Source organism: Rhipicephalus sanguineus, unplaced genomic scaffold, assembly GCF_013339695.2.
Source record: "Rhipicephalus sanguineus isolate Rsan-2018 unplaced genomic scaffold, BIME_Rsan_1.4 Seq1152, whole genome shotgun sequence".
In the NCBI taxonomy this organism is placed as follows: domain Eukaryota; kingdom Metazoa; phylum Arthropoda; class Arachnida; order Ixodida; family Ixodidae; genus Rhipicephalus; species Rhipicephalus sanguineus.
The window spans coordinates 24489-37255 of record NW_023614411.1 but is presented as its reverse complement, the minus strand read 5'-3'; the positions used below and the strand labels follow the sequence as shown (position 1 = coordinate 37255).

The 12767-nt window shown below is 51.2% G+C and overlaps 1 protein-coding gene across 1 annotated transcript; it reads right to left on the bottom strand.

Annotated features, from left to right (window-relative positions):
- Positions 1-8148: 8148 nt before the first annotated feature.
- On the bottom strand, positions 8149-9014 carry LOC119376294 (uncharacterized; the record flags this gene model as incomplete). Its single annotated transcript, XM_037646193.1, has 1 exon — positions 8149-9014. A coding segment is annotated over exon 1 (866 nt), but the record flags the coding sequence as incomplete, so codon positions are not given.
- Positions 9015-12767: the final 3753 nt, after the last annotated feature.

Here is a 12767-nt window from a genome sequence, read left to right as displayed (position 1 = left end):
GCAAAAAAGTGTCTAATGCGTATTCTTCGTGAAAATTCTGTGAGGTCTATGTGGAGTTCGAATTCATCTATTGTGTTGTTGGTTGGACGGAGCGAAGCAACAAGGTTACGTCGCATATGCGTAGAGGATCAGGATTACGTAAACAGACTTACTACCCTAAAAGAAACACTAGCAAACAGAAGCCATCCAAACGCGTTCCTTCATAAGGCTTACACGGACGCACTAAAACTAGATCGCACTGAGACACTCAAACCACGCCCTAAAACCACAACAACAACAACGCCTCTTCTCACTACAAAATTTTCCAACGCACTTCCGAACATAAACAACATCCTCGCAAAATACTATCCGATTCTAACAAACAACCAGAGACTTAAAAAAATCTTCCCCGAACGCCCTGAGGTTGCCTACAGACGCAACGCCAATTTTAAAGATATGCTCGTACATGCAAAACTCGCAACAAAAACTACACCAACGTCTGGACCCTGTGGGCGTCCAAGATGTTCTACGTGCAAACATATACAGCCAGCCACCAACGTAAAAAGCACAGCATCCGATTACCTTCACAAGGTAACATCGAACTTCACGTGCACCTCAAACAACCTGATCTACTGCATTGAGTGTGCCACCTGTAAAAAAACAGTACATAGGCGAAACTGGACAACCAATTCATGTAAGACTGAACGGCCACCGCGCAGACACAAAGCACAACTTACCAAAAGCAGTAGCCAGCCACTTCAATCAACAAGACCACAATTTCGATCAAGCCAAACTTTACATTCTACAAACAAACTTCCGGTCACCACGTGAGAGGAAATACATGGAATCGTATTTGATACACAAATTTCAATCCCTACACCCATCAGGAATAAATCTAGCTCGTGGTAATTTGGAATCGTTAAAAGCCATAGCATGATTCCTATATTATTAAGAGACATGAAGTACTCTCAGCTTTCAAAAACCTTAACCTATTCGCAAAATAAAATCCCGACCAGCTCCCATAATACACTATCAATATTCTTTTTTAATATCTCTTAACCTTGCATGTATAAATGTGCAGATACGTGTAGACATTATTCTCTTAAGATGTTTTCATTTTCTAGTGAATCCGAACCACGGTTTCCTTCCCCCTTTCCGCGCTCCAAAGGCCGCTTCTGGCCAGCATTGTCACAGCCCTCGCTTTCTCAGGAAGTTCTACGAGTCTTATTCCGATTGTTCCCCCCCGGCCGCCCCTCGTTCCTTTCAACTTTTTTTTTTCTTTTTTCCCCTCTTAGTTGACGGGCGCCCAATTTTTGGAAGCCACCGACGACACTGGATGCATATGCCAGCCAATTACTTCACCCATTAAGCAGGAGCTTGCTTTTCAGGCAACCCTTTCAATATCACTTAAAGTAGGCAGGCGGCATTTTAAACGTAAGCCGCCCGAGTACCTTCCTTTTTTTTTTGTCGTCTGTAGCTGCCTTCCCCACCACCTTCTGCAGCTCCTTGGCGGACATTTAAACATAAGCCTCCCGGTTTTCCTCCCCGTCTGTAGTTCCCTTCCTCACCACCTTCTGCAGCTCTTTGTGATGGCTGCACTCGCCCTCTCGCTTGGTTGTAACCGCCCCCCCCCCTTTTTTCCTTTTTTTTCCTTTCTTTGCAGCTACCATTAACTCTGACATGGCAGACCCGAACGTGTTTGCAAACTCTCTTGAAATGTGGCAAGGGCTTTACTCCTCTGCTTTCGAGTTTCTCTCTTTCCAGGCATCAATTACCAACAGCGACAGACGCGCCGCCGCTGGACATGACGTCATCACTAACCCCATAAAACTAACACGCCAGGGATGACAAGGCGCCTTTGACAAAGATAGGTCCCCTATCGAAACGTCGGCCAGCCTGATCTGAGGCACTTTCTCCTGTTTTGAAATCTATAACGTGTATCCATCCGTCGGCTCCCTTCTTGATCTAGGTCATAACAAGAAAATCATGACATGCACGTTATGAACAGAATGATTTACATTCCACGGCCATGGGGCTCTTGCGGCGGTACCGTTAGTTTCATATTGCTACGTACCAGCGGCATCGCGGCCAAGGAGACGAAGAGAAGGACGAAACAGACAGACTGACGCGTGCTGTTCGCGTCGCTTGCGCTGCTCGCCTAAGCTGTAAACAATACAGGGATACGTATCCCTCTGAGTTGGTGTCTTTTAGATGCGAAGTATCTTAAGGTCGAGCTCAATCTGGTGGTGGCGTGCGGCGTGACCACCCTTACTGCGCATCGGCATACCCTCTCCACACACCTCCTCTCCACTCTCCCTCATCATTCCCCCCTGTCCTCTACCCCTCTCCCCCTTTCCCTCTCCCCTACCCTTCACCCCTCCCCCTTTTCACTCTTCCTCTGAAACGCGGGCTAGACATGCCGAAATTCTCTCCTGCACAACGCCGCGATGAGCTCGAGCGCATGCGCGTCCTCTTCCCTTCTCTCTCCTCTCCTACGCTGCTCCCCTCTCGCCCGCCTGTCGACCGCGTTCCCCGCTCGCCCTGTGAGAATTAACGGCCAGGCTAGATGGAAGATACGACGCGCGTAGCGTCCCTCTTGGCGTTCCACGACGCGAGGTCGGTAGCATGGCCAACGAACGCCAACGGAACGCGATCGTGCAAGTGCTCCGGCTTCGCATCGCCTCAAGGTCCCCTTTAGCGGGAGATGGTGTATTTTTTTCCGTAACATATTTGGTGGAGGTGGACGTACCAGTCGACGGAGTGCCTGTGACAGCTCTAGTCGACAGTGGCGCTCAAGTATCCGTTATGAACACTGATTTTAGACGCAAGCTCAAGAAATTTCTCACACCTGCGACGACTCCATTTGTCCGTGTTGCCGACGGCGGAACAGCATCTGTCCTGGGAATGTGCTCCGCTCATGTAAGCATTGCTGATCGCCACACAGTTGTCCTCTTCGCCGTCCTTGAACAATGTCCCCATGACGTCATCCTAGGCCACGACTTCTTGTCTGCGCATTCTGCCCTCATGGACTGCTTGGCCAGTACGCTCCGTCTCCACTTGCCCATGATCGACCCTCCTGTGCCCCGGCCGAGTCGCCTCTGCACTGCCGGATACGCTCGCCTCTCACCCCAAACACTGACCTATGTCGAATTTGTCTCAACACCACCAGTTCCCGACAGCGACTATGTACTGACCCCTATCACCGATGTCCTGATAAGTCGTGGTATTACACTACCACGCAGCGTTCTTTCTGTCACAGGGGCCTTCCCGTTGTCAATTTTAGTTTGAAACCGCAAGTGCTCCCGCAAGGCATCTCTTTGGCATTACTTTCGACCTTAGAAGACAGCGCGGTAGCTGCTGTCACAGTGACCGCTCCGTCCGATCCCCATGCCCAGCAACAATCCAATCCTTGTCCCGACAGCGCCATACGGTCGATGATTGCCTCTACCTTAACGCCGCAGCAGACTGACGAGCTCCACCAGCTTCTGCTGTCCTACGTCGACGTTTTCGATCTCAGCGGCCGTCCATTGGGAAAAGCTGCTGGTGTAACCCACCGCATCAACACAGCTGACTACCCTCCTGTTCATAGGCGCCCATATCGCGTGTCGGCGACTGAGTGTCAAATTATCCAAGCTGAAGTCGACAAAATGCTCGCCAAGAACATCATTGAGCCATCCTGCAGTCCTTGGGCATCCCCTGTCTTGCTAGTGCGCAAAGAGGACGGCATATGGCGTTTCTGTGTCGATCATCGCCACCTAAACAAAATTACAAAAAAAGACGTCTACCCTCTGCCACGAATAGATGATGTCCTTGACTGCCTCTATGGTGCTAGCTATTTTTATTCCATCGACCTCCGTTCCGGGTACTGGCAAATTGAGGTGGACGATATGGATCGTGAAAAGACGGCATTTATCACCCCCGATGGCCTATATCAATTCAAGGTCATGCCCTTTGGCCTTTGTAACGCCCCGGCCACTTTGAACGAATGATGGACTCTTTGCTCCGAGGACTTAAATGGTCCACCTGTTTGTGCTACTTGGACGATGTCGTTGCTTTTTCCCCGATATTTGAAACTCATAGAACGCCTCTCAGCCGTCTTAGCCATCTTCTGTCGTGCTAGCCTGCAGCTGAACTCATCAAAATGTCATTTTGGCCGCGACCAAATTACAGTACTTGGCCATTTAGTGGACACTAACGGAGTACAGCCAGACCCGGCGAAACTCAGCGCAGTCAAGAAATTTCCTGTTCCACGATCTGCGAAGGATGTCCGCAGCTTTCTCGGACTGTGTTCGTATTTTCGACGCTTTGTGAAAAATTTTGCGGATATAGCTAGACCCCTTACGCAGCTCCTCAAGCAAGACGTCCCGTTTACATGGGGCTCAGAATAGGCGTCTGCGTTCTCCAATCTCATCGCGCTCCTCACTACTCCTCTAATTTTGGCCCACTTTGACCCTGCTACCCCTACTGAGATCCGCACGGATGCAAGTGGTCATGGCATCGGCGCCGTGCTTGCTCAACGCCAACGTGGCCACGACTGCGTTATTGCATACGCCAGCCGCCTCTTATCCGCCCCCGAACGCAATTATTCAATCACAGAGCGTGAGTGTTTGGCTCTCGTTTGGGCGGTCGCCAAGTTCAGGCCATACCTATACGGGCGCCCGTTTTCGGTCGTTACCGACCACCACGCGCTCTGCTGGCTGAACTCTCTTAAGGTCTCTTCGATTTGGCTTGCACTGCCTGCACTTGTTCTGGAAAGTGCCGTGGCGGTGCGAAGCGGTGCTGTAGCGCGCAGCGCCGGTTCAGCAAGTGCAGGTGCAGCCGGTGCAGCCGCGACACTGGCGACACTACCACGCGGCGGCTACCACCAAAACGAAGATGCAAGAGCAGGCCGTGTTGGTCGAACAGCCGACGCGGCGTGTATCGCTGGTGTTGTTTACCAAAACACTGCCGCGGCGGCACTCTTCGTAGCTGCCGTATGGAACTGCTCGACTCTGCAGCGAGGACGATTCGGACAATGGCGACCCTCACAACGACTCTGAGGAGGAGTTTGACTAGGGTGTTGCGGAACGTCGGCCTTCTAATCGTAGCGCCACCAGAAAGACGGATCCATGAGACTGCAACGAAATGCCTTTAATGGCGACAATCGAACACAAAAAAGTACATGATGATAGTGGTGCACGGACTTCTTGGCGCTAGCTGCGGAGACAGCAGCCCCCTATCACTTCCTCTTCTTTGTCGTCTGCTGATCTCCGACATCATCCGGGCCCTCAAATGTGGTGACATCTAGCTCTCGACTATGTAGCTTCTGCACTGGCCTCTTGACTACTTTGCCTCCCTGTAATCGCACTAAACTGGCGCGCACCACTCCGTCGTTTCCTGGGTACACTTCTTGAACCCGGGCTAGTGGCCAGAATAACTTGGGCGTGTTAGGAAAGTCCACAATCACGATGTCGCCGACCTTTAAGTTTCTTGAGTGATGCGCGGGTGAGCGATGAGCAGATGGTAGTTGAAGCAAATACTCATGTTTCCATCCCTTCCAGAAGTGTTCCATCATTTTCTGTCGATGTTGAAAACGGCGCTGGTAGTCTTTGGCCCCGTGGCTTGCTCCTGGTTTTGACAATGTATTTCCTTCTGGTAGCGTCGTCAGTTGCTGGCCGACTAGGAAATGCGCTGGCGTGAGAGCTGCAGGTTCGCTGGCCTGATCACGACAATATGTTAGTGGCCATGAATTGAGAACCGCTTGAACCTCAGTCAAGATGGTTTATAGTTCTTCTGCGCACAGACAGCTTCGGCCTAAAACTTTTCGTAGTGCCGTCTTCACACTCCCGACCAATCGTTCCCACCAGCCTCCCCACCATGGGGCCGCTTCGACTATGAACTTCTACTGTATCCTTTGGCTTGCAAGATAAGCCTGGAAGTCGTCTTTTCGAATAACCTTCCATATCTTTTGTAGCTCCCGAGACGTCCTCTTGAAGGTAAGTGCATTGTCGCAGTAAATGGTACTTGGCAGTCCCCTTCTTGCACTAAAACGCCGGAATGCCAACATGAAAGCAGGTGACGACATATCCGAGACCAGTTCCAAGTGCAAGTGCAAGGCTTTTGTCACTGCACACGTGAAAAGAACGATGTACATTTTGGAATCGGAGCTCTCGGATGACTTCGCATACAATGGCCCGGCGAAATCAATTCCTGTAGTGTCGAAAGGTTTCGTCTTTTCGACGCGGCAAGCTGGAAGCGGCGGGTACGGCGGCACGGTGGGTCTCGTGCGAAGACGCACGCATGTCAGGCATCGGTTGATCGCTTTCTTTGCCGCTTGTCGCGCTCTCGGGATCCAGAAGCGTTCGCGTACGTTGTGTACTGTCGCCGTCACTCCTCCGTGCATGACTCGCCGCTGGTCATCGGCAAATACCAGCTCGGTGAAACGGTGGCGACTTGGAAGCAGGAATGGATGCTTCACGTCCCAGCTGTCTCTGAGATTTGCTAGCCTTCCGCCGACGCGTAGAAGCCCGCTTTCGTCAATAAATGGGTGTAGTTGTGCTACCCATGAGTTACTGGGTGAACCTTGTTTTTCTTCTAACCACCTCCGCTCTTCGGGAAACGATTCAGATTGAACTTGGCGGATCCAGTATCTCTCGGCTGCCAAGATTTCTTCAGCAGATATGGCTCCTTCTTCCTTAGTCTTGAACTTAACCTTGGACACAAAACGCTGCATCCATGCTGTGATTCGAAGGAGCTTGGTGGTGAGTGATTCCTCTCGAATGACCTCCCTGTGTGGCATGTAGTACGCAGGGCCATCTATTGATTCGTTGTCAAGTACAACTTCAGCGTGGCCGGAAACAATGTACTGTCGAATCGCTGTATCATATCTCTCCAGCAATCCTCCTGACTTCGAGATACGTTTAACCAGATTTCGTAGTGGGTAAGTGCGACGCTGTAGTTGTCTTGTAGCATCTCGATATCGGGTGTTTACGTGGCACGGCTACTTGGTACCTTTTTCCGATCTTTGTCATCTTACTTTCGAAAACAGACAAGGTGTCTGAGCACCCGTGAGTTGCTTCCGTTGGTGCAATTCCCATGGCATCTAACGTCCAAAATGACTCCAGTATGTTTTGCTCCAATCCTTTAGTTCCTTCAGCTTGGACTCGCAGGACGCATATCATCACCTCGGATGTTCCGCTTATGAAGCTCGTTTTTGTGACAGGACCTTGGAGCGTCCATCCGAGAGTGGTCTCGACCGCTACCAATCCTTGTACTTCCGTGCTGCGTATGATGTCACCGCTCACGATCTTCCACAGTTGATCAGATCCTATGAGCAGGCTACTGCCTTTTTCGTCACACTCTCTAGGCACAGTTTGCTCGTCTGCCAGCCGATAATTTTGCTCTCGCAATTTGGCTGCGAAGGAGCATTCCATAGCCGTGGCAGGGATGTCGTGGCAATTTACTGGCATGGCGATGGCTTCGATGACGTGCTCGTTGTAATCAAACTGGCTACGTAGGCGAACCTCGACGACATTGCACTTTCTCACACGAGAAGGAGCGTCTGATGCAAACGTGTTTACCGCAAGGCAAGTCTCTCTAAAGATTTGTAGTCCCAACCGTGTCACCAGGTCTTCCTTAATGAACGTGCGTTGACTGCCTCCGTCGATGATGCCTCTGACATAAGACGTCTCGTTGAAACCGACAATCCAAGAACGGAAAGTCTGTAAGTTGACGGCTTCGTCAAGTTGACAGCTTGTAACGGCAGTCGACCGCGGTGACTCTTCTTTTATCGGCTTAGTAGCAGCAGAGACCATGTTGGGTGACTTTTCGCCTCTTGTCGCACGATAAACTGGGTCGCACATCGTTGTAGCATGCCTGCCTTTGCATGTCGCGCACACCAACCTCCGCCGGCACTCGTTCGCGCGGTGGCCCTTCATAGTACATCGATAGCACCGCATAAATTTAGCTAGCCGGTCTTTTTTCTCTGATATGGTCAAGGTAGTGCTGCATGCTTCGGTTTCATGCCTCTTAGACTTGCAAAAGAAACATTCGTTCCGTACTTGCTTTGATTCTTCGGATGCATGTAGAACCGAAGATGACGGCACATGCTTTCTGTTGTTCCCGCTGCCCTTGGTAGAGGACGTCGATGGAGCACATTGCTCTCTCGTTTCGAGCTCTATCTGTGTATACCGCAAGAGCTGCTCAAGTTTTTCGCAAGACGTTGTGGTTGCCTCTCCTGAAGCAGCGCGTCCCGTGCCTTGTGCTTCATCCTGGAGACGTCTATGGCGGTGGAACGCCACGATGATTTCTTGTGGCAAAGAGTGAAGCATAACGTCGTTGAGCATCGCCGAAAAACTACTAGTTGGGATGTCTAGGACGTTGAGGCAGCGGACATTCAGCTGGACTGCGTCGTAAAGCCTTCGCAACTCCCTTGTATCCGATGGAGAGGTCACGGGCTGCAGTTCACGAAGCGCTCTGAAGTGCTGCTGTACGATCCTGCTCTTGTCCCCGAACCTCTGCTTCAGCAGCTGGATAGCACTTTCATAACACGCTTCCGTGGTTGGTAGTCCGGCAATTGCAGCTGCTGCTTCACCTGCCAAATAGTTGTGTAGGTAATGAAATTTATCCGTCGTGCTCAGAGTTGGATTCTTGTGGACAGCTCCCTTGAACCTCTCCCAAAACGACGTCCATTGACATAAGTCCCCATGGAACGGCTTGATGGTTAGCGTTGGAAGACGAGGTCCGAAACTCTGGGATGCAGCTGTCGTTGGGGCAGGCGGCATGTTGAGCGTCGTCGAATGAGAAGTCTGTCGCGTGTTACCGAGGCTGAGATCTTCAAGCCGGCACCGTAGGCGCGTCAGGGTCTCGAGTGCCTGGTCGTCATAATTCGCCGCAGACTCGTACTCCCTCTCAAGTTCCTCTACCGGAATCACTTCCTCGAGCTCGGCATTGATCTTCCGAAGCTCGTCACGGCTTGCGACGAGCTTGTCGATAACCTTGCTTAACGCCGTTCGGTCGTTGCAGTCACTCTCCAACAACGTCGTCGCCTCATTCATTACTTTCGTTGACTGGGTTCGCCTAGCAGCACGTTTCGCTTTCAGGCGGTCCATGTCTGCTTAGGATCACGGCTTACTTGTTCGTAAGGTAGCCGGCTCCGCTCGTTACTTCCCTGGGTGCGGTTCCAATGAGGATCAGGTTGCTCCGGCTGCGGTTTCTAGTAGAAACTCATCGTCGCCGTCGCTCGTTGTCCACGTCGTTGGATCCGCTCGTTATCCCGTGGGTTTTCGGCACCATATGTTGCGGAACGTCGGCCTTCTAATCGTAGTGCCACCAGAAAGACGGATCCATGAGACTGCAACAAAATGCCTTTAATGGCGACAATCGAACACAAAAAAGTACATGATGATAGTGGTGCACGGACTTCTTGGCGCTAGCTGCGGAGACAGCAGCCCCCTATCACTTCCTCTTCTTTGTCGTCTGCTGATCTCCGACAAGGGACCGTAGTTTGACGGTGTATGTGTTTTGTCGCCTGCATGTTGGTACGTGAAGATGTAACTCCTGTTCCCGGGTACGAGAACGTCGTCGGCAGGTTCCATGAGTGCAACTTCAAGAGACTGTTCAGACTATCTAGAGGCGCTTTACTGGTTCAGCGGAAAATTGCACTGGTTTCGGCCTTCTATGAAAGTGCTTGCGAGGCCATACAACATAAAAAAAACGAAAGTATCTCAGGTCCTTTGGCCGACGCTAAGACGACTTGACGCGAATGTTCAGTTATCTTGGAAAGTGTATGCTCGCAAATTTGTGTTCAAAGGGTTTTACTGGCGTCGCCACTTCACGCTAGACTATAGGGAACGAATGTGGTAATTCTTGTAAACAATTAAGATACATGTATACGCACGCTCACCTGATGAATACATTTTTAAACTCAAAAGTATTTCTAGAAGACTTCCTATCGCCTCAGGTTCACGATTTCGCAAATGCGAACTGAGAGAGCAGCATCGCGAATCGCGCCACATCTTTATTACATTTTTTTGTATCATTCATATTGCCATCATGTACGGTGAATTTTTCTGCTCACGAGACATGTAATAGGTCCGCCTTAATATCTGCCGAAAAGACGTGGCTACAATTACCCGTCAGAGTCAGCAGTTTAACTTGCTTTTGCACGCCCTGAACAACAACACGCAGCGTCGTCTGCTCTAAGCTTGGGAGGAGGAAGGGGCGCACGCCATGCTGCACTTCTTTGCACCTCCTTTTGAGCGAGTGCAGGCCGGCAGAGAACTCGTGCAGCACTACGCTTGCACCTTGACAAAACGAGGGAACCGTGCAGAGGCCGCGCGCCGCACCAGAAAAACGAGGATGATGGTGCTGCACCCGTTGAACTGGTGCCGCCGGTGCAGCCAAATCGAAAAGACCTTTAAAGACCCCTCGGTGCGGCTTAGTCGCTGGGCTTTGCGCCTCCAAGAGTTCTCCTACTCGGTCGTGTACAAATCTGGCCGCATGCACCAGGATGCCGACTGCCTTACCCAGTACCCTGTCGACGATCCTGATGACACTGACGCCAACACGAGGTGCTCCATATTCTCAGTGTCCAACTTGGTTCACATTGGGGAAGAACAGAAACGGGATCTCGTGCTCCTTGACCTCATCACCCGCACGGAATCTTCTCCAAACGACGCCTCTGTTCGCCACTTTGTTCTTCAAGAGGGCGTCCTCTACCATCGAAATTTCCGACCTGAAGGACCTGACCTTCAAATTGGCGTGCCTAAGCATTTCCGACGCAGTGTCCTCGCTGAACTTCACGATGCGCCGACAGCTGGACACCTCGGCGTCTCTCGCACATACGAGCGCGTACGCAGCCGTTTCTTTTGGCCAGGCCTTGCTCGCTCAGTACGCCGCTATGTCGCCACGTGCGAGTTATGCCAACGCCGCAAAACACCGTCACTGCTACCCGCTGGCCATCTTCAACCACTGGACATACCCACAGAACCCTTTTACCGCGTTGGATTACACCTTCTTGGACCTTTTCCCGTATCAACCATAGGAAACAAATGGATCGCAGTGGCTACAGATTACGCTACACGCTATGCGATCACATGAGCTCTACCGACAAGTTGTGCAACCGACGTTGCTGACTTTCTGCTACGGGACGTTATCTTCGTTCACGGTGCCCCAAGACAACTGATCACAGAACGTGGCCGTCAATTCCTGTCTCAAGTTATCGCCGACATCTTACGTTCCTGTTCTACGCAGCACAAACTGACCACTGCATGCCACCCTCAATCCAATGGGCTATCGGAACGCTTTATTCGGACGCTTACGGACATGCTCGCTATGTATGTGTCGCCAGACCACCGAGACTGGGATGTTGCCCTACCCTACGCAACTTTTGCGTACAATTCATCACGTCACGACACGGCAGGCTTTTCCCCTTTTTATCTCCTGTACGGAAGAGAATCGACTTTACCGCTGGACACAATCATTCCTACCTCCACCTCGTCCACCAGCGAGTATGCCCGAGACGCAATCGCGCGAGCCGACGAAGCCCGAGAGCTCGCCCGCGCTCGGCTGACGGCGTCGCAAACCAAACAACGACGCCGGTACGATGCTTCTCATCGACACGCACATTTCGTTCCCGGTGCCCTTGTGCTACTCTGGTCCCCTCATCGTCGGGTGGGCCTATCCGAAAAACTTTTGTTTCGTTACACGGGACTTCACCGTGTACTGCGTCAAGCAACACCTGTTACCTATGAGATTGGCCCCATCTGTCCATCGCCATCTGTTCGGTCCAGCGATATTGTTCACGTTTCACGGCTCAAGCCCTACAACACCGCTTCTGAAAACGACCTTTAATGCTCCGGGACGGTGCTTCGGCCGCCGGGGGTAATGCTACGTACCAGCGGCATCGCGGCCAAGGAGACAAAGAGAAAGACGAAACAGACAGACTGGCGCGTGCTGTTCGCGTCGGTTGCGCTGCTCGCCCAAGCTGTAAACAATACAGGGATACGTATCCCGCTGAGTTGGTGTCTTTTTCCGTAACAATATATACCAAAATTGGTATGGCGTGACAAGAGTCCATGACAAACATAAGGACCGGTCCTAACATGCAAATGACGACCCGCATGTTATGTGCAGCATGATTTACGTGACATGGTCTCGGGGCGCTCACGGCCGTTAAATGAATGGATATATACGAAAGCTGGTATGACGAGATATGTCTGTATGACAAACATAACTGACACGTGGTAACATGAAAATCATGGCATGCAAGTCATGTACGACATGATATACATGTCACGCTCATGGTGCGTTCGCGGTCGTTTCGATAGATTGATATACACCAAAATTGGTGTTGCGCGATGCGGCTGTATGACGAACATGAATGACAGGTGGTAACATGAAAACCATGATATGCATGTCCTGTATGTCATGATTTATATGTGACGCCCATGGTGCATTCGCGGCCGTTTCGCCAGCTTGTCATACACCAAAATTGGTATTGCCTGATGTGACAGTATGACGAACGTAAGTGACAGGTGGTAACATGAAAACCTCACTCAACCTCACTTCGTTTTCTCACCCACACATGGCTATGCTATATATACATGGCTGTGCTATACATGGCTTTGCCTATACGTCACGCCAAGTGACATGAGACGACGACAGCATACGATGACGACAGCCCTGGCCTCTAAAGCGCTCTGCACTTCAAAAATTACACCATCTCCCGCTAAAGGGGACCATGAGGCAATGCGAAGCGGGAACACTTGCAGGATCGCGTTCTGTTAACGTTCGTTGGGCATGCTACC